Source organism: Bombina bombina, chromosome 5, assembly GCF_027579735.1.
Source record: "Bombina bombina isolate aBomBom1 chromosome 5, aBomBom1.pri, whole genome shotgun sequence".
NCBI classification, from domain to species: Eukaryota; Metazoa; Chordata; class Amphibia; order Anura; family Bombinatoridae; genus Bombina; species Bombina bombina.
The window spans coordinates 168,143,888-168,169,619 of NC_069503.1; the positions used below are offsets into that span (position 1 = coordinate 168,143,888).

At 39.2% G+C, this 25,732-nt stretch overlaps 1 protein-coding gene across 1 annotated transcript in view; it reads left to right on the forward strand.

Moving 5' to 3' along the window:
- OXSR1 (oxidative stress responsive kinase 1) overlaps positions 1–25,732 on the forward strand; it is a 271,596-nt gene that overhangs the window by 182,143 nt on the left and 63,721 nt on the right. Inside the window, exon 6 of the mRNA XM_053713780.1 lies at positions 13,777–13,886. Within this exon, the coding sequence (XP_053569755.1) occupies positions 13,777–13,886 (110 nt within the window). The remainder of the gene's footprint in view (positions 1–13,776; positions 13,887–25,732) is intronic.

The following is a 25,732-nucleotide window of genomic DNA, read 5'->3' on the forward strand; positions in this document are numbered from 1 at the left end:
GCTTGGCTATCTGCTATACGTGGATGGGTGTCTCTTGGTAAGTATGTTTTCTTTACTTAAGACACTCTCAGCTATGGTTTGGCACTTTATGTATTAATATAAAGTTTTAAATATATGTACTGTACTTATATTTGCCATGAGTCAGGTTTATGTATATTTCCTTTTGCAGACTATCAGTTTTCAAATTGGGAAAACATATTTAGGAAGTTTATTTTTCTTACCTGGGGTATAGTCTGTCCTCAAATTGACTGCTTTTTCATTAATTTCCATGGGCAAAATTAGGCTCGCGAGGTAGCAAAATGCTGATGTTTATTGCGTCATTCTTAGCGCAAGAATTTTTTTGCCGCGAAGGTGCGTTCAGTGATGCAAATTCATTATTTGCGGCGTTTTAGTTGACGCCTGGTTTCCTTACACAAGGTTGCCTTTTTTTTTTCTCAGAGGGCTATGCTGTTTGCATTTTTTTCCCATTCCTGAAACTGCCATTTAAGGAAATTGATAATTTTGCTTTATATGTTGTTTTTTCTCTTACATTTGCAAGATGTCTCAATCTGATCCTGTCTCAGAAACCACTGTTGGATCCCTTCTGCCTAATAACAGTTCTACCAAAGATAAGTGTATCTGTTGTAAGTTAGCGGAGATTATATCTCCAGCTGTAGTATGTAATAGTTGTCATGATAAGCTTTTACATGCAGAGAATGTATCCATCATTACTAGTACAATGCTTGTTGTTCCTTCAACATCTAATGTACATAATACCCTTTGAATATAAAATATTTTATTGCTGATGCAATTCAGAAGGCTTTGTCTGCCATCCTGCCTTCTTATAAACGTAAAAGGTCTTTTAAAACTTCTCATAAAGTTGATGAAATTTCAAATGACCGAAAACATAATGATTTATCCTCCTCTGATGAGGATCTATCTGATTCAGAAGATCCTACCTCAGATGTTGACACTGACAAATCTACTTTTCTCTGTAAGATGGAGTATATTCGTTCCTTGTTAAAAGAAGTGTTGATTACTTTGGATATTGAGGAAACTAGTCCTCTTGAAACTAAAACTAGTAAACATTTAAATTCTGTTTATAAACCACCTGTGGTTACTCCACAGGTGATTGGTCATCGTGAGTTTTGCTCACAAGTGGCTCTGTGTACTCTTGGAGAGCTTTTCGGTCTATGCTTGTCTAGCCTGACAGGTTTTGAATTGTCTAGGTTTCAAGGGGGAACTCACGGTTTTCTGGAACACCATGGTTGGTATGGTGTGGTGTCAGGGATATGAGGGTGACTTTCCGGTCATCCTAGTGACGTTTTCTCCTGACTATGGACTTATCTTCTGGTCCTTGTCCTCTTAAGGAATTTTTTCCTGGACAATGGTCCTGTTGCAACTTCTTGTTGTACTAGGCTGGATTGGGCCTTTTTGGGTATCTCATGGGGTCTTCTATTCTCACTCTCGGGGGTAGATAGGGATTTTGACCAGTTTGTTTCGAGCCTGTATTGGATGGTCCTTCGGATCTCTTCTGGGTTCCTCTACTCTCCCTCTCGGGGGTTGATAGAGGTTTTTTTTTTTGTTTTACGTCAGAAATGTTTTCTGTGGGAGTTGAGTACCATAGGGCTGACTCCTCGGAAGCTTTGTACTCAGTAGACTCTGGGTCTGAGTGCTCTCTAGCACGGCATTGCAGGTTGCGTAACTGATGACTGGTTACCCAGGCTTTTGGTTTTTCCCATGTCATATGTAGTTTTTGTTGTTGTGAGGTGTCGAGTAATATTCAGGCTGTGGTGCCTTTTGAAGGAGCCGCCTTTTTTGTACCCACCCTTTGTTTGCATTCAGTGTCCTCTAGCTTGGGTATTGTTTTCCCAAAAGTAATGAATGCAGCTGTGGACTCTTCCCGTTTAAGGAGAAAAACATAAAGTATGCTTCAAAAAATACAAAAATGTGGTGTGAAAAAGGCCAAGTCTTCTCCCATATAACTGCGTTACTTCAAAAACATATTCAGTGTAAATACACCATAAACTCATGTGCTTTATATTGTGATATCCTTCAGCAAGCATACTAATGAGACCAGACATAACAAATCACTGTCATATTGAACAGATATCCTCTTGTACCATATTCAGTAATCCAGTACACAATGGGAACTTGCTTTTTTCAGAGCTCCTTTCCCAATCTATGTCTGTACTTTAGCATGGATGTATCTGTATATGCGCCCCAAAAAAATTCTTAGTAGCTTTCAAAGTAAAATATGGGAGCAAGTAGCCCTGCACTCACCAGTCCCTTGGGAACTACACAAAGCTGAGCTGAGGCATATAGCCGAAGTTCTTCCTCATCTGTCATAGGTACAGCGTCAGTAGGAGAAACAGCTTCCCCTTTTCCTCTGCCACGCTGATGGCATACCACATGGCTCCTACCAGCCAATCGAATGTCGAACCGGCTCCAGCCTTTGTGAGCGTCAGAATCCGCTGTTTGCAGGTGTGCTTTGTGGCTTTACACTGCGGAATCATTGCTTATCTTTCCAATCAAGTTTAGAGGAGAGCTACTATGAATCCATTAGTGACTGTGTGGCCAAATTTGGAAATAAAAATAGAGAAAAAGTTAAACCCACCAGGCTAGAGACTTCGTTATAAGTGGAGTGGATACCCCACCATCCACTGATTAAATGCAAAAAAAAGAGTTCCGTCAAACTAAGCCAAATGTGAAAACATATACCAATTTATTCCAGTTTAAAACGAAAATACAGGAACATGGGGTTAGGCTCCTAGGCAAGCATAATCTGACCGGTTTCGGTCGTATTGACCGATATCATAGACACGGTAGACCTGATAATTTTATTTTATTTTGACGGGAAGAGTCCACAGCTCCCACCTGCGCTTTATCTATAGGGCGGCAGTACCTTTTTGTTCTTCTGGCACCTTTTTTCACCCTGATATTTCTCCTTCTGTTTCTTGTTCCCTTGGCTGAATGACTGCGGGATGAGGGAAGTGGGGGAGGTATGAAGCCTTTGGCTGGGGTGTCTTTGCCTCCTCCTGGTGGCCAGGTTCTGAATTCCCAAAAGTAATGAATGCAGCTGTGGACTCTTCCCATCAGCAGAAAAGAAAATGATCAGATAAGCATAGTTTATGTTTTTTCACCAAAGCAAGACCAGGCAGACCTAAAGTGAACACAACGTTTTAAGGCCCGTAAATCAACTTTCCCTGTTTATTCCCTGTTTACTATCAAATCAATTTTGGAATATTTTTTCTTGCAAATAGAGAGTTTATGTGAGGAGATGGCTAACAGTACAGTGTATAAACTAAGAATTAAATAATGGTGCAGGAAATATTCTGGAGTAAGTATGCTTTGCCTTTTTTGGAGTTTGCATATCCACATTGTGACCAGCAAGAAATACTGTTCTGTTCTGCAGCGGTATCTCATGCCATTTGGCTTAAAGTTGTTTGCAGGAGTATTAAAGTTTCTCCAACATTGGTGTGTCCGGTCCACGGCGTCATCCTTACTTGTGGGATATTCTCTTCCCCAACAGGAAATGGCAAAGAGTCCCAGCAAAGCTGGCCATATAGTCCCTCCTAGGCTCCGCCCACCCCAGTCATTCTCTTTGCCGTTGCACAGGCAACATCTCCACGGAGATGGTTAAGAGTTTTTTGGTGTTTAAATGTAGTTTTTATTCTTCTATCAAGTGTTTGTTATTTTAAAATAGTGCTGGTATGTACTATTTACTCTGAAACAGAAAAGGATGAAGATTTCTGTTTGTGAGAGGAAGATGATTTTAGCAGACAGTAACTAAAATCGATTGCTGTTTCCACATAGGACTGTTGAGATGAAGTAACTTCAGTTGGGGGAAACAGTTAGCAGACTTTTCTGCTTAAGGTATGACTAGCCATATTTCTAACAAGACTGTGTAATGCTGGAAGGCTGTCATTTCCCCTCATGGGGACCGGTAAGCCATTTTCTTAGTCAAACAAACAGAATAAAGGGCTGAATATGGGCTAAAAAACTAGTAGACATTTTTATGGACTAAATCGATTGCTTTATTTGGGCATATTATTCAGATTTAGGCTGACAATTTGCATTTATAATCTTGGGGAACGTTTATAAAACGGCGGGCACTGTGTTAGACACCTTTTCCAGTCAGGGGGCCTTTCTAGTTATAGACTGAGCCTCATTTTCGCGCCATTACTGCGCAGTTGTTTTTTGAGAGCAGGGCATGCAGATGCATGTGTGAGGATCTAAAAATCACTGGAAAAGTTTCTAGAAGGCGTCAATTGGTATCGTATTCCCCTCTGGGCTTGGTTGGGTCTCAGCAAAGACTATAGCTGGGACTGTATAGGGGTTAAATTTAAAAACGGCTCCGGTTCCGTTATTTTAAGGGTTAAAGCTCTGAAATTTGGTGTGCAATACTTTTAATGCTTTAAGACACTGTGGTGAAATTTTGGTAATTTTTGAACAATTCCTTCATACTTTTTCACATATTCAGTAATAAAGTGTTTTCTGTTTGAAATTTAAAGAGACAGTAACGGTTTTGTTTTAAAACGTTTTTTGTGCTTTGTTGACAAGTTTAAGCCTGTTTAACATGTCTGTACCTTCAGATAAGCTATGTTCTATATGTATGAAAGCCAATGTGTCTCCCCATTTAAATTTATGTGATAATTGTGCCATAGCGTCCAAACAAAGTAAGGACAGTACTGCCACAGATAATGAAATTGCCCAAGATGATTCCTCAAATGAGGGGAGTAAACATGATACTACATCATCTCCTACTGTGTCTACACCAGTTTTGCCCATGCAGGAGGCCCCTAGTACATCTAGTGCGCCAATGCTTATTACCATGCAACAATTAACGGCTGTAATGGATAGCTCCATAGCAAATATTTTATCCAAAATGCCTACTTATCAGAGAAAGTGCGATTGCTCTGTTTTAAACACTGAAGAGCAAGAGGGCGCTGATGATAATTGTTCTGTCATACCCTCACACCAATCTGAAGGGGCCATGAGGGAGGTTTTGTCAGATGGAGAAATCTCAGATTCAGGAAAAATTTCTCATCAAGCTGAACCTGATGTTGTGACATTTAAATTTAAATTAGAACATCTCCGCGCACTGCTTAAGGAGGTGTTATCTACTCTGGATGATTGTGACAACTTGGTCATTCCAGAGAAATTATGCAAGATGGACAAGTTCCTAGAGGTTCCGGTGCCCCCCAACGCTTTTCCTATACCCAAGCGGGTGGCGGAGATAGTAAATAAGGAGTGGGAAAAGCCCGGCATACCTTTTGTCCCCCCCCCCCTATATTTAAGAAATTATTTCCTATGGTCGACCCCAGAAAGGACTTATGGCAGACAGTCCCCAAGGTCGAGGGGGCAGTTTCTACTCTAAACAAACGCACTACTATTCCTATCGAAGATAGTTGTGCTTTCAAAGATCCTATGGATAAGAAATTGGAAGGTTTGCTTAAAAAGATTTTTGTACAGCAAGGCTACCTTCTACAACCAGTTTCATGCATTGTTCCTGTCACTACGGCAGCGTGGTTCTGGTTCGAGGAACTAGAAAAGTCGCTCAGTAGAGAAACTCCATATGAGGAGGTTATGGACAGAGTTCACGCACTTAAATTGGCTAACTCTTTTATTTTAGATGCCGCTTTGCAATTAGCTAGATTAGCGGCGAAAAATTCAGGGCTTGCTATCGTGGCGCGCAGAGCGCTTTGGCTAAAGTCTTTGTCAGCGGATGTGTCATCCAAGACAAAATTGCTTAACATCCCTTTCAAAGGTAAAACTTTATTTGGACCAGAATTGAAAGAGATTATTTCAGACATCACTGGGGGAAAGGGCCACGCCCTTCCACAGGATAGGTCTTTTAAGGCTAAAAATAAGTCTAATTTTCGTCCCTTTCGCAGAAACGGACCGGCCTCTAATTCTGCATCCTCTAAGCAAGAGGGTAATGCCTCACAACCCAAACCAGCCTGGAAACCAATGCAAGGCTGGAACAAGGGTAAGCAGGCCAAGAAGCCTGCCACTGCTAACAAAACAGCATGAAGGAGTAGCCCCGATCCGGGACCGGATCTAGTGGGGGGCAGACTCTCTCTCTTTGCTCAGGCTTGGGCAAGAGATGTTCAGGATCCTTGGGCGCTAGAAATAGTTTCTCAAGGTTATCTCCTGGAATTCAAGGAACTACCCCCAAGGGGAAGGTTCCACATGTCTCACTTATCCTCAAACCAAATAAAGAGACAGGCATTCTTACATTGTGTAGAAGACCTGTTAAAGATGGGAGTGATACACCCAGTTCCAATAAAGGAACAAGGAATGGGATTTTATTCCAATCTGTTCGTAGTTCCCAAAAAAGAGGGAACGTTCAGACCAATTTTGGATTTGAAGATCCTAAACAAATTTCTCAGGGTACCATCGTTCAAGATGGAAACCATTCGAACGATTCTACCCACTATCCAGGAAAGTCAATTTATGACTACCGTGGATCTAAAGGATGCGTACCTACATATTCCTATCCACAAAGAACATCATCAGTTCCTAAGGTTCGCTTTTCTGGACAAGCATTACCAGTTTGTGGCCCTCCCATTCGGATTAGCCACTGCTCCAAGGATTTTCACAAAGGTGCTAGGGTCCCTTCTAGCGGTTCTAAGACCGAGGGGCATTGCAGTAGTACCTTACTTGGACGACATTCTAATACAAGCGTCGTCCCTGTCAAAAGCAAAGGCTCATACGGACATCGTTCTAGCCTTTCTCAGATCTCACGGATGGAAGGTGAACAAAGAAAAAAGTTCTCTGTCTCCGTCGACAAGAGTTCCCTTCTTGGGAACAATAATAGATTCCTTAGAAATGAGGATTTTTCTGACAGAGGTCAGAAAATCAAAACTTCTAAGCTCTTGTCAAGTGCTTCATTCTGTTCCTCGTCCTTCCATAGCGCAGTGCATGGAAGTAGTAGGATTGATGGTTGCAACAATGGACATAGTTCCTTTTGCACGAATTCATCTAAGACCATTACAACTGTGCATGCTCAAACAGTGGAATGGGGATTATACAGACTTGTCTCCAATGATTCAAGTAGATCAAAAGACCAGAGATTCACTCCGTTGGTGGCTGACCCTGGACCATCTGTCCCAGGGAATGAGCTTCCGCAGACCAGAGTGGGTCATTGTCACGACCGACGCCAGTCTAGTGGGCTGGGGCGCGGTCTGGGAATCCCTGAAAGCTCAGGGTCTATGGTCTCGGGAAGAGTTTCTTCTCCCGATAAACATTCTGGAACTCAGAGCGATATTCAATGCTCTCAGAGCTTGGCCTCAACTAGCAAAGGCCAAATTCATAAGGTTCCAATCAGACAACATGACGACCGTTGCATATATCAATCATCAGGGGGGAACAAGGAGTTCCCTGGCGATGAAAGAAGTGACCAAAATAATTCAATGGGCGGAGGATCACTCCTGCCACTTGTCTGCGATCCACATCCCAGGAGTGGAAAATTGGGAGGCGGATTTTCTGAGTCGTCAGACATTCCATCCGGGGGAGTGGGAACTCCATCCGGAAATCTTTGCCCAAATAACTCAATTATGGGGCATTCCAGACATGGATCTGATGGCGTCTCGTCAGAACTTCAAGGTTCCTTGCTACGGGTCCAGATCCAGGGATCCCAAGGCGACTCTAGTAGATGCACTAGTAGCACCTTGGACCTTCAACCTAGCTTATGTATTTCCACCGTTTCCTCTCATTCCCAGGCTGGTAGCCAGGATCAATCAGGAGAGGGCCTCAGTGATCTTGATAGCTCCTGCGTGGCCACGCAGGACTTGGTATGCAGACCTGGTGAATATGTCATCGGCTCCACCATGGAAGCTACCTTTGAGACAGGACCTTCTTGTTCAGGGTCCATTCGAACATCCAAATCTGGTCTCCCTCCAGCTGACGGCTTGGAGATTGAACGCTTGATTCTATCGAAGCGTGGGTTTTCAGATTCTGTTATAGATACTCTGGTTCAGGCCAGAAAACCTGTAACTAGAAAAATTTACCATAAAATATGGAAAAAATATATCTGTTGGTGTGAATCCAAAGGATTCCCATGGAATAAGATAAAAATTCCTAAGATTCTCTCCTTTCTACAAGAAGGTTTGGAGAAAGGATTATCTGCAAGTTCTCTAAAGGGACAGATCTCTGCTTTATCTGTCTTACTACACAAAAGACTGGCAGCTGTGCCAGATGTTCAAGCATTTGTTCAGGCTCTGGTTAGGATCAAGCCTGTTTACAGACCTTTGACTCCTCCCTGGAGTCTAAATCTAGTTCTTTCAGTTCTTCAAGGGGTTCCGTTTGAACCTTTACATTCCATAGATATTAAGTTACTATCTTGGAAAGTTTTGTTTTTAGTTGCAATTTCTTCTGCTAGAAGAGTTTCAGAGTTATCTGCTCTGCAGTGTTCTCCGCCCTATCTGGTGTTCCATGCAGATAAGGTGGTTTTGCGTACTAAGCCTGGTTTTCTTCCTAAAGTTGTTTCTATCAAAAATATTAACCAGGAGATAGTTGTACCTTCTTTGTGTCCGAATCCAGTTTCAAAGAAGGAACGTTTGTTACACAATTTGGACGTTGTCCGTGCTCTAAAATTCTATTTAGAGGCTACTAAAGATTTCAGACAAACATCTTCCTTGTTTGTTGTTTATTCTGGTAAAAGGAGAGGTCAAAAAGCGACTTCTACCTCTCTTTCCTTTTGGCTTAAAAGCATCATCCGATTGGCTTATGAGACTGCCGGACGGCAGCCTCCTGAAAGAATCACAGCTCACTCCACTAGGGCTGTGGCTTCCACATGGGCCTTCAAGAACGAGGCTTCTGTTGACCAGATATGTAAGGCAGCGACTTGGTCTTCACTGCACACTTTTGCCAAATTTTACAAATTTGATACTTTTGCTTCTTCGGAGGCTATTTTTGGGAGAAAGGTTTTGCAAGCTGTGGTGCCTTCCGTTTAGGTAACTTGATTTGCTCCCTCCCTTCATCCGTGTCCTAAAGCTTTGGTATTGGTTCCCACAAGTAAGGATGACGCCGTGGACCGGACACACCAATGTTGGAGAAAACAGAATTTATGCTTACCTGATAAATTACTTTCTCCAACGGTGTGTCCGGTCCACGGCCCGCCCTGGTTTTTTAATCAGGTCTGATGAATTATTTTCTCTAACTACAGTCACCACGGTACCATATGGTTTCTCCTATATATATTTCCTCCTGTCCGTCGGTTGAATGACTGGGGTGGGCGGAGCCTAGGAGGGACTATATGGCCAGCTTTGCTGGGACTCTTTGCCATTTCCTGTTGGGGAAGAGAATATCCCACAAGTAAGGATGACGCCGTGGACCGGACACACCGTTGGAGAAAGTAATTCATCAGGTAAGCATAAATTCTGTTTTTCAGCAGCGCAATTTTCTAAATGCACTCATTGAAACTGTACCAGGCGTATCTGAAGTCTAATTAAGCGCAAAGAGTGTTAATTTGTATAGCTATCCCTCCACAATCATCGGACCTCAAACCTATTGAACATTTTGGTGAGCTTTTGAGCTAAAAGACTAAATGCGTTGATCCACTTTCTGAGATTCTATAAAGAAGTGCTGGAATAATATGGATTGTAAAATTCTGCACAAACTTGTAAAAACAGTTGCAGACAGTGTTATATCATCCATTTTAAGATTTTATATATATATAATTTTTAAGTTTATTAAAAACACATTTATGACTTGTATTAGTAAAAATTATATATTTTCATTTGTAAACTCCTGTAGATTTTGTCAAACAAATTTCCTTTTAGGGAATGCTGTAATAAAAGCAGATTGTGAAATGACTGGAGCCTACTGTAAATGTACTTCTCATTCCGTTAATCTTGGAATTGTCCACATCTAATACCCCAATCACATTACTACATTAGTAAATCATTATTTTGTTTAAAGGGACTATGAAAGAAGACATTGCCCATCTTAGGTTGTTTAGGTAGTAATTGTAATTGAAGGGTCATATTTGCAAAAATGAGTCATGGATAATAAAAAAAGGACAGCAGTTTTTTTTTTTTTTTTTTACTTATATGGGTGGATAAAAGGGGAAAATGAACTAGTTAACTACTGCTATAGTATAGTAAATTAGAGTGTTGCACTCAATCGAAACAGGTGATTCAATCATATAACTCAGGAATATCACTATTCTAAGTGTTTCTGGACTCTTCTAGAACATCTGTGCCTACTGTGGCTAAAATAAATTCTTCAGGATTATGAACTTTTACCCTAAAACTTTCTATATGGCGCCCCATGTACAAAACCTTGGTGGGCAAGGTGCCTGACTTGGGAACGTGTACACAAGGCTTTGCAACAAAGAGCAGCAGACACTGTATGTCCGCTGCCCGGATGTGTCATTACACAAGCGCTTGAATGTGTAATGCCGCCCTCTTGTCTCGCTCAACAGAATGGCCTGTAAATCACCCTAAAGAATGTTTTGGGGTGTTTTATGTCTACCACCTAAGAGGTGGTGGAGAAAAGCAGTATATGTTGCTTAGTACATTAAGACCAAAGTGATTTATTGAGGAGCTGATTTATATATGTCCCTAATTGACCACAGCAAAGGAGATCTGATTAAACAATAATATAGAAGCTAGGATCCTGGATCACAAAATTGATCTTTTGCTTAGAAAAACCCTTATTTTGTGTTTAGATTTTGTGCAACGTAAAGCTTAATTGATGGCGTATTCTATACTTTAACAAAAATATTAACAATACATTGGTTTTTTTTAAGATTTATATCAAAACCTTACGCATATTGTATCCAGGATTAAAATTGTAATTCAGTTAGTAATTTTGGTGTGTACAGTTTTGCATTTTGTACGTGTGATGCAGGTGTATGGTTTCCTGGCTCTAAGGGTGTTTCATTAAATTCCTAATGTTTGCTACTTGCTCATGGTCAGACTTACTGTTTATATGCCATGTTTGCTACTTGCTCATGGTCAGACTTACTGTTTATATGCCATGTTTGCTACTTGCTCATGGTCAGACTTACTGTTTATATGCCATGTTTGCTACTTGCTCATGGTCAGACTTACTGTTTATATGCCATGTTTGCTACTTGCTCATGGTCAGACTTACTGTTTATATGCCATGTTTGCTACTTGCTCATGATCAGACTTACTGTTTATATGCCATGTTTGCTACTTGCTCATGGTCAGACTTACTGTTTATATGCCATGTTTGCTACTTGCTCATGGTCAGACTTACTGTTTATATGCCATGTTTGCTACTTGCTCATGGTCAGACTTACTGTTTATATGCCATGTTTGCTACTTGCTCATGGTCAGACTTTTACTGTTTATATGCCATGTTTGCTACTTGCTCATGGTCAGACTTACTGTTTATATGCCATGTTTGCTACTTGCTCATGGTCAGACTTACTGTTTATATGCCATGTTTGCTACTTGCTCATGGTCAGACTTACTGTTTATATGCCATGTTTGCTACTTGCTCATGGTCAGACTTTTACTGTTTATATGCCATGTTTGCTACTTGCTCATGGTCAGACTTACTGTTTATATGCCATGTTTGCTACTTGCTCATGGTCAGACTTTTACTGTTTATATGCCATGTTTGCTACTTGCTCATGGTCAGACTTTTACTGTTTATATGCCATGTTTGCTACTTGCTCATGGTCAGACTTTTACTGTTTATATGCCATGTTTGCTACTTGCTCATGGTCAGACTTTTACTGTTTATATGCCATGTTTGCTACTTGCTCATGGTCAGACTTTTACTGTTTATATGCCATGTTTGCTACTTGCTCATGGTCAGACTTTTACTGTTTATATGCCATGTTTGCTACTTGCTCATGGTCAGACTTTTACTGTTTATATGCCATGTTTGCTACTTGCTCATGGTCAGACTTTTACTGTTTATATGCCATGTTTGCTACTTGCTCATGGTCAGACTTTTACTGTTTATATGCCATGTTTGCTACTTGCTCATGGTCAGACTTACTGTTTATATGCCATGTTTGCTACTTGCTCATGGTCAGACTTACTGTTTATATGCCATGTTTGCTACTTGCTCATGGTCAGACTTTTACTGTTTATATGCCATGTTTGCTACTTGCTCATGGTCAGACTTACTGTTTATATGCCATGTTTGCTACTTGCTCATGGTCAGACTTACTGTTTATATGCCATGTTTGCTACTTGCTCATGGTCAGACTTACTGTTTACATGCCATGTTTGCTACTTGCTCATGGTCAGACTTACTGTTTATATGCCATGTTTGCTACTTGCTCATGGTCAGACTTACTGTTTATATGCCATGTTTGCTACTTGCTCATGGTCAGACTTACTGTTTATATGCCATGTTTGCTACTTGCTCATGGTCAGACTTACTGTTTATATGCCATGTTTGCTACTTGCTCATGGTCAGACTTTTACTGTTTATATGCCATGTTTGCTACTTGCTCATGGTCAGACTTTTACTGTTTATATGCCATGTTTGCTACTTGCTCATGGTCAGACTTACTGTTTATATGCCATGTTTGCTACTTGCTCATGGTCAGACTTACTGTTTATATGCCATGTTTGCTACTTGCTCATGGTCAGACTTACTGTTTATATGCCATGTTTCCAACATATATTCTTTAGCCAGAAAACATATTTCCCCAAAACCTTTTTTTTTTCCCATTTCTGCCAATGAGTTTTCACAGGACATAAAAATGACATCCTGAATTAATGTGCATACATAATCTGTGTATAGGTTTGTTATAAAAAAATATCTCAACTGGTTCCCATTTAAAATCTTTTTTTTTTTTTTTTTTTTTTTTTTTTTTTTTATAGAAGCCAGTGCAGTAAAATTGTGACAATGTTATGGAGATGAATATCTGATTGTTTTACTAGGCATAATTTTAATATTTATGCTACAATCTCTTAGTGTTAGATGACCCTTTAAGTAGTTAAATACTAAATGTAATTATCACTTTTATGGTTGACAAAGAAGCAGGAGAAGCCATGCACATCATACAATGACAGAAGAAATAATATACCTATAGGTACATGAAACCCAAACATTTTCTTTCACGATTCAGATAGAGAATACAATTTTAAACAACTTTCCAGTTTACTACTATTATTTAATTTGCTTCCTTCTCTTGTTATCATTTGCTGAAAGGTTTATCTAGGCAAGTTCATGAGCAGCAGAGAACCTAGGTTCTAGCTGTTGATTGGTGGCTGCATAGATATATTGAATGTGATTGGCTCACCCATGTGTTCAGTTAGAAACTAGTAATGCATTGCTGCTCCTTTAACAAATAATACCAAGAGAATGAAACAGATTAGATAATAGAAGTAAATTAGTTGTTTAAAATTGTATTCTCTATCTGAATCATGAAAGAAAATTTTGGGTTTCATGTACCTTTTAAGTGCAGATTCCTAAGAAAGTCTGGCTTCAGAACATAATCTAATTGAATTACATTTCAGTTGTAGTCAATATATTCTGAGTTGACGAGAGAACATGTAAGATATAATTCAAGACGGTAGAAGCTGTCTGGAACAATTTTGAAAGAAAAACAAATAATCTGTTTTCTGGCATATTTCAGACGGTGCATGAATGTGAATATAAGTGAATTATTTACCGACTGGTGAAGGTTTTTATCTAGGGGGAAAACTAGTTTCTTACTAGTCTTCCCCTTCCGGACCTTTTTTTGTCCCAAACTAGTGAAAACTATTTGAAATTAAAAAGTAAAATCTTTAATAAAATTGATCCCTTTTCTTTACCCCATTAGAAGTCCTGTTTCTGTCTTCTGCATTACAGATTTTGGTGTCAGTGCGTTTCTAGCTACAGGAGGGGACATCACCAGGAATAAAGTACGGAAAACTTTTGTGGGCACACCTTGCTGGATGGCACCTGAGGTTATGGAGCAGGTAATGTTGTGCTGTTTAGCTGCAAGAACAATGAACATCTTGTTATTGGATGGGGGGGTAATGAAAGGATTAAGGAGTATAATTCTTACAATAGAGATGAGTCAGTAGAATTGTTTTAAAGGGACAGTATACGGTAAAATAGTTTTTCCCTTAATGTGTTTACAATTGCTTTTTTTACCAACTGCAGAGTAAAAAATGTATGAAAATGAGCTTTTTAAGGTTTATTTCTGTATATTAAAGCTCTGATTTTATGTTTTGAAGCCACAGCCTAATAAAGTAGGTTGAGCTTGTAGGTATAATCAGATCTCATTACTGCATCACATTGTGCACATATACCTGCTTCTTTATCTTATATCTGTCCTTAAAACAATCACCAGTACTTTGAGAGAACAATGGAAAATCAACATTTTATTACCTTATCTCTGCTTTATCACACTGGGAGTGTAATTTCTTCTGCTGGCTGTGTTTACAAAGCTTATCTATAGCTGGTACGCGCGGCCACAAACTTTCAGAATAGGTGGGGATACCACATGCTAAATTAACAATTTCAAATGCCAATATAAGGGTGAAGGAGCTACTTGTAAACAATTTAATACACTCCAGCAGGTAAAATGGATCATTGGGAACAAATTAAAGGGGAGAAAAATTTTGAGTAAACTGTCCCTTTAAGGTTTCCTGGGGAAAACAACAAAATTAATTATATTCTTTGCTTACATCTAAACAATGGTTTAGATACATTTCTGGCTAGAAACATAATTCAGGGTTTTGATTGCTAGTGTTACATGAGTTATCTTTTTAATAGGATTAATTAAAGATTAACTGGAGCTTTCATTGTAGATAAATTACGATTTGTATAGGTTTAACTCTATGGACTTCTGTCTTTTTTTTTTTTTTTTTTAACCTTCTATGTTACTTTCCCTATTATCAGCAACTTAATTTGTCCATTTTTATGCAAAATGATATCACCTCTGTAGTATTTTTCACTGTCCCTTTAAGATCTGTAATCATGTGTAAACTATACGGGTCAGCACAGGTTACGAAAGTATAAGTGAATTTCTAGTATTCATATGATCATCCTGAGAGATCACATTTTGTGCAGGTAATGTTTTAAAGAGATAGTGATAAAGATATTGGATTCAAGGGAGGTTCCCATACTACACTGGTGAAATTCAGAGGATGACCATCAAAAAATAATTAGTTTTAGGGTTGCAGAGTTCGCATTATCATATACTACAAGAACTAATCTGAGTAGGGATGCACCGAAATTTCGTCCGTAGAAATGTTTTGGCCGAAAATTGCCTTTTTAGTTATTTCATTTTTTTTTTTACGGTTATTTTTGGTACAATTATTGTGTAGCTTATTATAAATAGTTTGCAAGCCTAGAGCTGCTGTTTGAGTTCATTACTTACTGTTTTGCAAATAATAGTTTTCTAGGACTATACTTTATTTGGATTATTGGTAAAAAACAAACTGTTAAATCTGATTCTGTTACACAGAACTAAATAAAGAATAATACAGTATATTGATATTTAATATTGTTTTAAGAAGGGATGTACTGAAATTTTGGTTGCAGATACATTTTGGCTGAAAATAGCATTATCGTTTTTTTCCACCTGGTTTTTTGTTCTTGGTAAAATTGTGTATCATATTATTGTTTTAAGATATTTATTTATTTGTCCAATTTTAGTGTGCTATTTTCAATAAAAGTGTGGCTATTTTATTGGCTTGCAGTTTTTCAATTCAGATTCATTCATTAATTAGTCTAATTATGCAAAAAAAAAAATGTAAAAAAAATATTTAAAAATAATTTAAAAAGAAAAAAAAAATACATTTTCGGTTTTCGGCCTAGTGTATCCTGGATTTTCTGGTTCGGTTTCGGTCCAGATTTTCCATTTCGGTGCATCACTAATTCTGAGTATTATAAACGAGTGAAATAGTAAAGTATGTAGTTACTCACCTTTAAAGGGACAGTCTACACCGAAATTGTTATTGTTTAAAAAGATAGATAATGCCTTTTATTACCCATTCCCCAGCTTTGCACAACTAACATTGTTATATTAATATACTTTATAACATTTAAACCTCTACATTTCTGCCTGTTTCTAAGCCACTACAGACAGCCTCTTATCAAATGCTTTTTTATTAGCTTTTCACAACAGGAGACTGCTAGTTCATGTGGACCATATAGGTAACATTTTGCTTGTTTGTCACCTGTATGTAAATGTAACTCTTAGTAAGCTATACACATCTTACTGTAATGTATTCATAGAGCTCACAAATTAAATTACATTAAATTAATCAAACACATTCTCCAGCAAAACCATTTTTATTATTTTTATTTTTAAAATATTTTTGAAGATCTGATAATCAATGCAACAGTAGCATCACTGGCGATATATGGAAGGAAAAATATCATACTTATACTTAAAGGGACAGTCAACACTAAATTTGTTATTGTTTAAAAAGATAGATTATGCCTTTACTACCCATTTCCCAGCTTTGTGCAACCAACATTGTTATATTTATATGCTGTATATAGTATATTAATATAACAGTATTGGTTATTCAAAACTGGGGAATGGGTAATAAAGGGATTGTCTATCTTTTAAACAATAACAATTCTGGTGTAGACTGTCCCTTTAACAAGAAGCAGCTGAAGCTAAAATCTGAAGCTTAAATAAAGTTAGAATTTAACCTAACAGTCATGTTTGTAGCTTGTGACAGGAAGTGATCTCTGTGAATCTTCTAGTTAAGCAAAGAGCCCTTGCTGAGTGAACTGATTGACCCTCACAGTATTCATGTTTTTTTAGTGATATTTAGGGCAAGGTTTTTCAATTTGTGAGCGGACAGGATTTACATGTCCGTATCTTATCGCAAATATGGGACAACTTCGTATTTATCATTTTACAAGGGAACAATTGTGCAATACTGCCCCCTTACCCTCACACAACAAATTGCGTGAATAGGGCTTGTCAGTCGCCCTGATTTTCATCCACCAATTCCAGTTTGGAGAGCGTTTAAACTGCTGTTTCATAAATATCAAGTGCAAACTAGGTCTCACAAAATACTGAAAAATGGAAAATTACACGAGAATGCAGTATAATAAGTGTTTATTATGAACTTACTGCAATAACAAATATTAGTAATCCACTGAAAGACAGTGATTAAACTATAAACATTACTTCTTTGTGGGTTTCGAATAAGGCATTATTATCAGCTTACAATGGTGCACAGGCAGAGGAGTGCAGCTACAGTCAGTGTTATTCAGTGGAACACACGCAACAGATTTCACAGGTGCTATGGCTGAGACTTTTTCTCTTAAGATGTTGCCCACAAAACTCTCCTGCCCCCTCTCAGCATTTCTAATAATTAAAGTTTAGCAGGCCTGTCTAAGGTTATGCCAATCATTTAGCAAAAAATAAGTGTTCTCATAACAATAAAATATTCTCACACTAGTGTGGTAGCACTATTTTTCCTTTGGAATGTGACATCCCACTCTTTCTAGATAATACTGATTGAGAATAGAAGAGCAGTGTGAAGTACCAGTGTAACATTTCTATATGTTTTATATGATATATGTACTATCCTATATATGTATGCATAATGTACAGTATCTCACAAAGTGAGTACAGCCCTCACATTTCTTTCTAATGACACAGTGAGACCACGGATCATCATCAATTACTGTTTGGAATATCACTCCTGGCCATCAGGAGGAGGCAAAGAGCACCACAGCAGAGCTGCCAAGTATCACTTCCCTTCTTACAAACCCCAGTCATTCTCTTTGCCTCTAGTGCAAAGAGGAGGTGAAGTAATTAGGTGTCTGATAAAGATTCTTCTATCAAGATATTTTTTTTTTTTTTTTGAAGTCGAGTAGGTTTGCTCTGATCTTCCATCACAGTCTGGGTATAGCCGTACTCCACGTTAGTGTCTTTAATAGGGCAGTGGTGGCTTTAAAGCAGTTAGGAACTTGTGAGGTGGGCCTTGCTGAGTTTTCCTGACATGTTGCTGCCCTGGTATAGAAAGCCTGCGTAAGTTTACTCTGTCTTTCTTTGTTTCACAGGTCTCTGTGAGGAGTGGCATCCTCTCATGCCGGGTGTGTTGTCCTCCTGCCGGACAGCTAGATACAAACAAGTGCTGGTCTTCTATGTCTCAACATCTTTTCCTTATACTTGGTTCTGAGTTTTATTGTTCCTAATAATCGTCAAAGGAATTTTAAGGATTATTCCTTTATGGCAGTCCGGCTCCTAGCTTAGGTATCGGATATGTAAGGGTGGGGAGTAATTGTTCTCGCTTTTGTGTGTTTTGTAGAGCAGCACTTTATTTTTACTGTCCTAGAGGTACTGACAGTAAGTCTAGAAACGTTAGGTTTCTTATATGGTCAGCGGGTGTTTACTGAATTTTCTATTAGGCAGTGAGAGACGCGCAGATGAATAGTTGCGCGCTCTTTCTATGGGGTTCGTTTGTTCTCGCCCTCTTCTTCTCTCTCTCTCTGTATGGTGGATAAGCACCATTTTCTCCCGAACGGAACAACGTGTCTGATCAGGGACACGCCTTCCTTAGGTTCTCGGTCAGAACCGAGCTATTTGCCTCAAATGTGATGTTTGTTTTACTAGGAGCTGAAGCTTAATTATGTTAAGCTACTGTGTTGCCACCGTGATCCCCAGGGGTCACGGTTTTGGGTACCTTACTATAATCTGGTGCCCTTTAGAAGGCACTATAGTTTTTGACATATCTAATGTATTCCAATCCCTAAATTTTGCAATAAAAATTCTGCAGTTTATAAGTTTGTTTTTCTACAAACTTAGTATTGTATTAACAAGTAGAGTTTTTGCCCACTAATGTTAGTGAGGCTACTCCCTCAGTTATAAGTTTGTTTCAACTTTTATGCATCAGTACATACCCTCTCTGAGGTATATAAGTCTCTACAATCTTAAAGTGAAAGTGTCATTTTAAATGTTTGTATATATGTTTTTAAATTTAATTTCCAAAGATTATTTTAGCCTCATGTCTCCCTGGATGATGCTGTTAGGCTGTGCCACAGCTTTCTTCTCAAATGTCCCAAGCCTTTGTATGACGTCACATGAAGTGCCCTGCAATTCCTCTCAATCTCCTGGAGGAGTTATTTGCTTGCAGAATTGTCTGCCCAAGTATCTGTGGGTATCTGTAGCATTATCTGCCTTTCCTATCTTAAAGGGAAATCGCAAGAGGAAATTCAACTAATCAGTAAGGTTTCTGCTCCATTTGCTGCTACACATATTGCCTCCTTATAGTCTCATGAGGAGGATAGTCGGTAGCATCTGAGGGTTAAAGCTCTGATTCGGACAGTATAATTCCTTCATCTGGTGCTGAAGTAGTTCTCTTCAGATTCAAGCCTGGACACCTTTGTGTATTATTTAGGTTGGTTGCTGGATAGACCTCGGCTGCCCTGTAGTTGTCAATCCTCAGAATCTAGAGATATACTAGGATTCTTCTGTGAAAATGTTTCCTGTTCTCAACCGTGCTAGATTTTCTCAGGTATGGGAGTAGTCAAGGATTCCTTTTTCCCCATCTCCTGTCAGTAATAAGCTGTCTGCTTTAAATTTCATGACATGCTTAAAGTAGTAGGCGCCATTGCTATTCAATCCATATAAAGGATCAATGCTCTTTTAAGGAAGGAAGCCTTTATGGACAAGTGCAACATCTTTTTGGTGCAACGCCTTGTCTGATTCCATTGGAGGTCTCCATGAGGAGATCCAGGACGGAAAAGCTGTTAGGCTAATCTTTTATTTCTGTTGCTTCCTTCGTAACTTCAGGAAGTCTTTCCTTTTGTCTTCCAAGCAGGAGCAGTCCAAGTCCTCTTGGATACCAAGTCAGTCTTGAATCAGGGGGCAGTAATTAAAGAAACCGCAGCTACTTCTCATGGAATTCAACTCCATCCTCCCAGGAACAGGTTCCACCTTCTCTTGATCATCTGTAGAACAGATAAGTAGAGAGGCGTTCTGAAATGTGTTCAGGATCTTGCACCCTGGCAGTGATTGTTCCAGCTCCAGTTTTGGAACAGGGTTTAGTTTCTTTTTCATGCTGTTCATGAAAAAAGAGGGAACTTTTTCTGTCCTAATTTAGATGGTGATTGTCTAACCAAGTTCCTCAGAGTACCAGTCTTCAAGATGGAGACTATTCGCTTCATTCTGCCTTGGTGCAAGAGGGTCAGTTTATAATGACCGTAGACTTTAAGGATGCGTACCCTTAGTTCCCATTCAATTATCTCAGATGTCTGAGTTTTGCCTTTCTGACAAAACTCTTTCAGTTTGTGGTTCAATAATGGCTTTGCCTCAGCGCCCAGTGTTTTCTCATTCTGGGCTGCAATTCGGTTCCTGGATGTCCTATTGGCCCAGGTGCCATCTTTCTACAAGTAATGATCGGTGAGGTAGCTCAGTTGGTAAATGCCCTGACTACAAGAAAGCCTGTTTATAAGATCCAAGGTTACGGGTTCAAAACCCGGCAGGGCCGACTCAGCCCTTCATCATTCCGAGGTTGATAAAATAAGTACCATTAAATTAAGATCTCATTCAGAGGTTTTTGTTGTCTTTCTTAATTCCACGAATGGAAGTGGAGCTGGAAAGGAGCTCCCTTGTCTCGACTACAAGGGTTGTGTTCTTAGGAACTATAATTGATTTCTTATTGATGAAAATCTGTCTGACGGAGGTCAGAAAAGCCAAAATTCTTTCTCTTGCTTCTCTCTTCAGTCTACTGTTAGGCAATCAGTAGTTCTGTGTATGGAGGTGATTGGTCTAATGGTAGCTTCCATGGACATCATTCCCTTGATCGATACCTTTTGAGAGCTCTGCAGTTGTGCATGCTCAGACAGTGGAATGGGGATTGTCTGGTTTGTCTCAGAGAATCTAGTTCAGTCAACAAGGGTCTCTCCCCATGGTGGCTTTATCTGGATCTTTGGTCTCAGGGCATTTGGGACCACGGCCTCCTGGGAGAAGTCTGCTCTCCCTTTCTTCATTTGGTATTGAGTTTTGGCCTCAGTTGTCTTTAGCCCAGTTTATCGGGTTCCAGTCAGACAACATAGCCTCTGTAGTTTACATCTACCTCCAGGGAGGAATTCTGAGTTCCTTAGTCATGAAGGAAGTTTTCAGATTTTTTTCTGTGGGCAGGTGCTCACAGTTACTATCTATCTGCCATCCACATTTTTAGAGTGGACAACTGGGAAGCGGTTTTCTGAGCAGACAGACTTCCCATTCCGGGAAGTGGGAACTACTTCTGGAAGTGTTCTCCAGGTTATCTACCAAATGGGGGTTTCCAGAACTGGTTCTGATGGGCGTCAGAAATTCAAGTTCCCTAGTTTGGTTCGAGATCAAGAGATCCTCAATCTTTTCTAATAGATACTCAGGCAGTTCCTTGGAACTTCAGGTTGGCATATCCTCCTTCTCTGTTTGGTTCTCCTTCCGCGAGTCATAGTTCGGATTAAGTAGGAGAGTGCATTGGTGTTCTTCTAGCTCCTGCATGGCATTGCAGGATCTGATAGGCAGATCTAGTAGAGATGTTGTCTCTACCTCAGTGGTAACTTCTGCTGAGGAAGGATCTTCTGCTTCAGGGTCCTTCCTTCAACCAAATATTGTTTCTCTGAAGCGGACTGCTTGGAGATTGAACGCTTGTTGTTAGCTAAACATGGGTTTTTCGAATCGGTTATTGAGACCACGATTCAGGCTCGTAAACCTATCACTAGAAAGATTTTCTATATGGCAGGATCCCAAGGATCTTATTTTTTTTCCCGAGGTAGGCCTTGAGAATTTTATCTGTTAGTGCCGGATGTACAATCCTTTTATCAGGTCCTGGTCCTAGTCAGGACTGCGTTTAAGTCAGTTGCTTCCTTGGAGTCTTAACCTTGTTCCTAAAGTTTTCTTCAGGCTCTGTTTGAGCCTATGCATTCCATAGATTTTAAGTTGTTATCTTGGAAAGGTTATTTCTTCTGCTCGGAGGGTTTCAGAACTCTCAGCTTTGCAGTGTGTTTTTCCTTATCTCGTATTTCAGGCAGATAAGGCAGTTTCTTCGTACCAAGTTTGGTTTTCTTCCTAAGGTTGTGTCGGACAGAGATTTGAATCAGGAACTTGTTGTTCCTTATTTCTGTCTTAATCCTTCATCTCATAAAGAACATCTGTTGCATAACTTAGATGTTGTGCGGGCCCTTAGATTTTATCTTCAGGCTTCAAAGGACTTTCGTCAGTCTTCTGTATTATTTGTTGTCTTTCTGGATAGACATAAAGGCCAGAAAGCTTTCGCCACTTCTTTCTCTCTGGTTGAAAAGTATTATTCGTAGGGCTTATGAGCCTGCTGGACAGCAGCCTCCTGAGAGAATTGCAGCTCTCCAATAGGGCGGTGTTTTCTTCTTGGACCTTCAAGAAAGAGGCCTCTGTAGAACAGATTTGTGTGGCGGCGACTTGGCCTTCTTTGTTCATTGTTTTTTCTAAAGTCTATAAATGTTATACTTTTGCCTCAGCTGAGGTTTTCTTTTGGGAGAAAGGATCTTCAAGCAGTGGTGCCTTCTGTTTAGGTTACCTGTCTTGTCCCTCCCGTACCATCTGTGTCCTCTAGCATGGGTATTGATTCCCAACAGTAATTGATGATGATTCGTGGACTCACCGTGTAATTAGAAAGAAAACAAAATGTATGCTTACCTGATACATGATGCTTACCTGATACATGTATTTCTTTCTTGACACGGTAAATCCACTGCCCTCCCTGTTTTTTCAGACAGTTTTGTTTATATAAACCTCTGGCACCTCTGCACCTTGTGTTATTTCCTTTCTTTCCTTTCCTTTCCTTTGGTCAAAATTCATTAAAAGTATGGTGGAGATGAAAAATTGAGATTAAAATCCTCTATGCCTTAAAATTAAATCAATACAAATATTTGCATAAGAAATTAGCACATCTTGGCAAGATTCCCCGCTTACTTTTCCCCATAAATACTCAATATACAATGTTACCAAATGCACAAGAGAATTCTGGTGAAGATATGCAAATTAGATATGCAAATTCTCATTTTTTTTGCTTCAAATACTGGTCGAATGACTGGGGTTTGTGGGAAGGGAAGTGATACTTGGCAGCTCTGCTGTGGTGCTCTTTGCTGCGTCCTGCTGGCCAGGAGTGATATTCCCAACAGTAATTGATGATGATCCGTAGACTCACTGTGTCAAGAAATAAATAAATTTATCAGGTAAGCATATATTTTAGTTTTTTTTGTAAATACTTTATTATATCTTTTCATTTGACAACACTGAAGAAATGACACTTTGCTACAATGTAAAGTAGTGAGTGTTCAGCCTGTTTAATAGTGTAAATTTGTTGTCCACTCAAAATAACTCAATACACAGCCATTAATGTCTAAACTGTTGTTAACAAAAGTGAGTACACCCCTAAGTGGAAATGTCCAAATTTGCCCCAATTAGCCATTTTCCCTCCCCCGTGTCATGTGACTCATTAGTGTTACAACTTCTCAGGTGTGAATGGGGAGCAGGTGTGTTAAATTTGGTGTTATCGCTCTCACACTCTCTCATACTGGTCACTGGAAGTTCAACATGGCACCTCATGGCAAAGAACTCTCTGAGGATCTGAAAAAAGAATTGTTGCTCTACATAAAGATGGCCTAGGCTATAAGAAGATTGCCAAGACCCTGAAACTGAGCAGCAGCACAGTGGGCAAGACCATACAGTGGTTTCACAGGACAGGTTCCACTCAGAACAGGCCTTGCCATGGTCGACCAAAGAAGTACGTCGTGCTCAGCGTCATATCCAGAGATTGTGTTTGGGAAATAGACGTATGAGTGCTGTCAGCATTGCTGCAGAGGTTGAAGGGGTGGGGGGTGGGGGTAGGAGTCAACCTGTCAGTGGTCAGACAGTCGCTGCATGGCTGTTGTCCCAGAAGGAAGCCTCTTCTAAAGATGATGCACAAGAAAGCCCACAAACCGTTTGCTGAAGACAAGCAGACTAAGGACATGGATTACTGGAACCATGTCCTGTGGTCCGATGAGACCAAGATAAACTTATTTGGTTTAGATGGTGTCAAGCGTGTGTGGCGATAACCAGGTGAGGAGTACAAAGACAAGTGTGTCTTGCCTACAGTCAAGCATGGTGGTGGGACTGTCATGGTCTGGGCCTGCATGAGTGCTGCTGGAACTGGGGAGCTACAGTTCATTGAGGGGTGTACTCCACTTTTGTGAGATACTGTATATATGTTGTGTGAGGAATTTACTAATTGTTCCATAGCAACATCAATTAAGTTACTGAATGAAGCTCTTCAAAATAATATTACACTTAATTAAAATAACTTATATAAATAGACAAAGATGCTGTTACAAATAAACTGCCCATGTTGACTGTGTGAGTATATAAAAACAAATACAAAATGCAGTTTTTGAAATTGCTGAAGCTGTAGCTGCCTCAGGTTGCTCATAATAAGATGTCTCTCTTAATCATGGCCTTATCTGATCTGGATTGTCTGGGAGCGTATTGATTTTCTTGACACTAATGTTATTAAAAAGGAGGGGAAGTTATGGGTTGATCTATATAGAAAAAGTACAGATAACAATAGTTTTTTTACACAAGTGCCAATCCACTCAATTTAAAAAGATCTTTGCCAAGCGGTCAATCTATGTGGGTTATGCATATTATATCAGAGGACACTGTAGCAGAAAGAAGATTACAAGAAATGGGTCAGTCCTTTATTGATGGGGGTTATGATCCTCAATTGATTGAAGAAGAAATTTCAGTGGTTATGGAAGTGACCAGAGATCATTTAGTGTAGTGCACATGGGTCTTGAAGTCTAAACAGAATAGGATCATTTTTGCAAATGATTACAGTGATTTAAATAAAGATGTTGAAAAAATAGTGCTCCATATTTGAAACCCTGAAGTTAAAAGGACATAAAACACAAAAGTTTTCTTTTAAGATTCAGATAGAGCATGTAATTTTAAATAACTTTTCAATTTACTTCTATTATCTAATTTTCTTTTTTCTCTTGTTATCCTTTGTTGCAAAAGCATACCTAGGTCGGCCTGAGGAACAGCAATGCACTACTGGGAGCTAGCTGCTGATTGGTTACTGCCTATAGAAGGCAATGTGTTTGGCTGGCTCCAAGAAGAGCATTGCTGCTCCATTAACAAAGGATACCAAGAGAATGAAGACAATTTGATAATAGAAATAAATTGGAAAGTTGTTTAAAATTGTATGTTCTGTCTGAATCATGAAAGAAAAATGTTGGGTTGAATCCCCCTATGCAAGTATATAGAAGGGTAAGAAGTCTTATAGATTATCTTATTAGTGCAGATATAGGAGCTAATAAAAAAAAAAGGCAACAGTTTATAGGAGAAAAAAAATTACAGTTGCTTTCTACGTTTGAACTGTTCAAATTGCAATATAAATGAAGGGTCCAAGAACAGGTAGCAAATTCTGGATTAAAAGATATTACACATGTGACACAGTTTTTGTAGTTTATTTACTAAAATGTCTCTGTGGGCGGGTTGATGTCGGTAAGACTGGTCATAATATTTCACATTTAAGCTTTCAGATTATTGAACTGATTTTTTTTTCCCAGGAGAGGTGGTAATAGAGAAGAATTATTAAAACAAAAAGAACTATATTCGATCTATAAATTAGAAGCTTTAGCCCCAAAGGGACAGGATAAAGATTTTGATATGTCCATTTTTTAATATGTGTAATATTTTATGTGTGATAATTAATAACTTTTTAATCAAGGGTAATATTTTTACTATATTATGCACCTTTCTACTGTTCATTTCATTGATACTAATATGTGTAGAATTCAATATTTATTAAAGGGACAGTGTACACCAGAATTG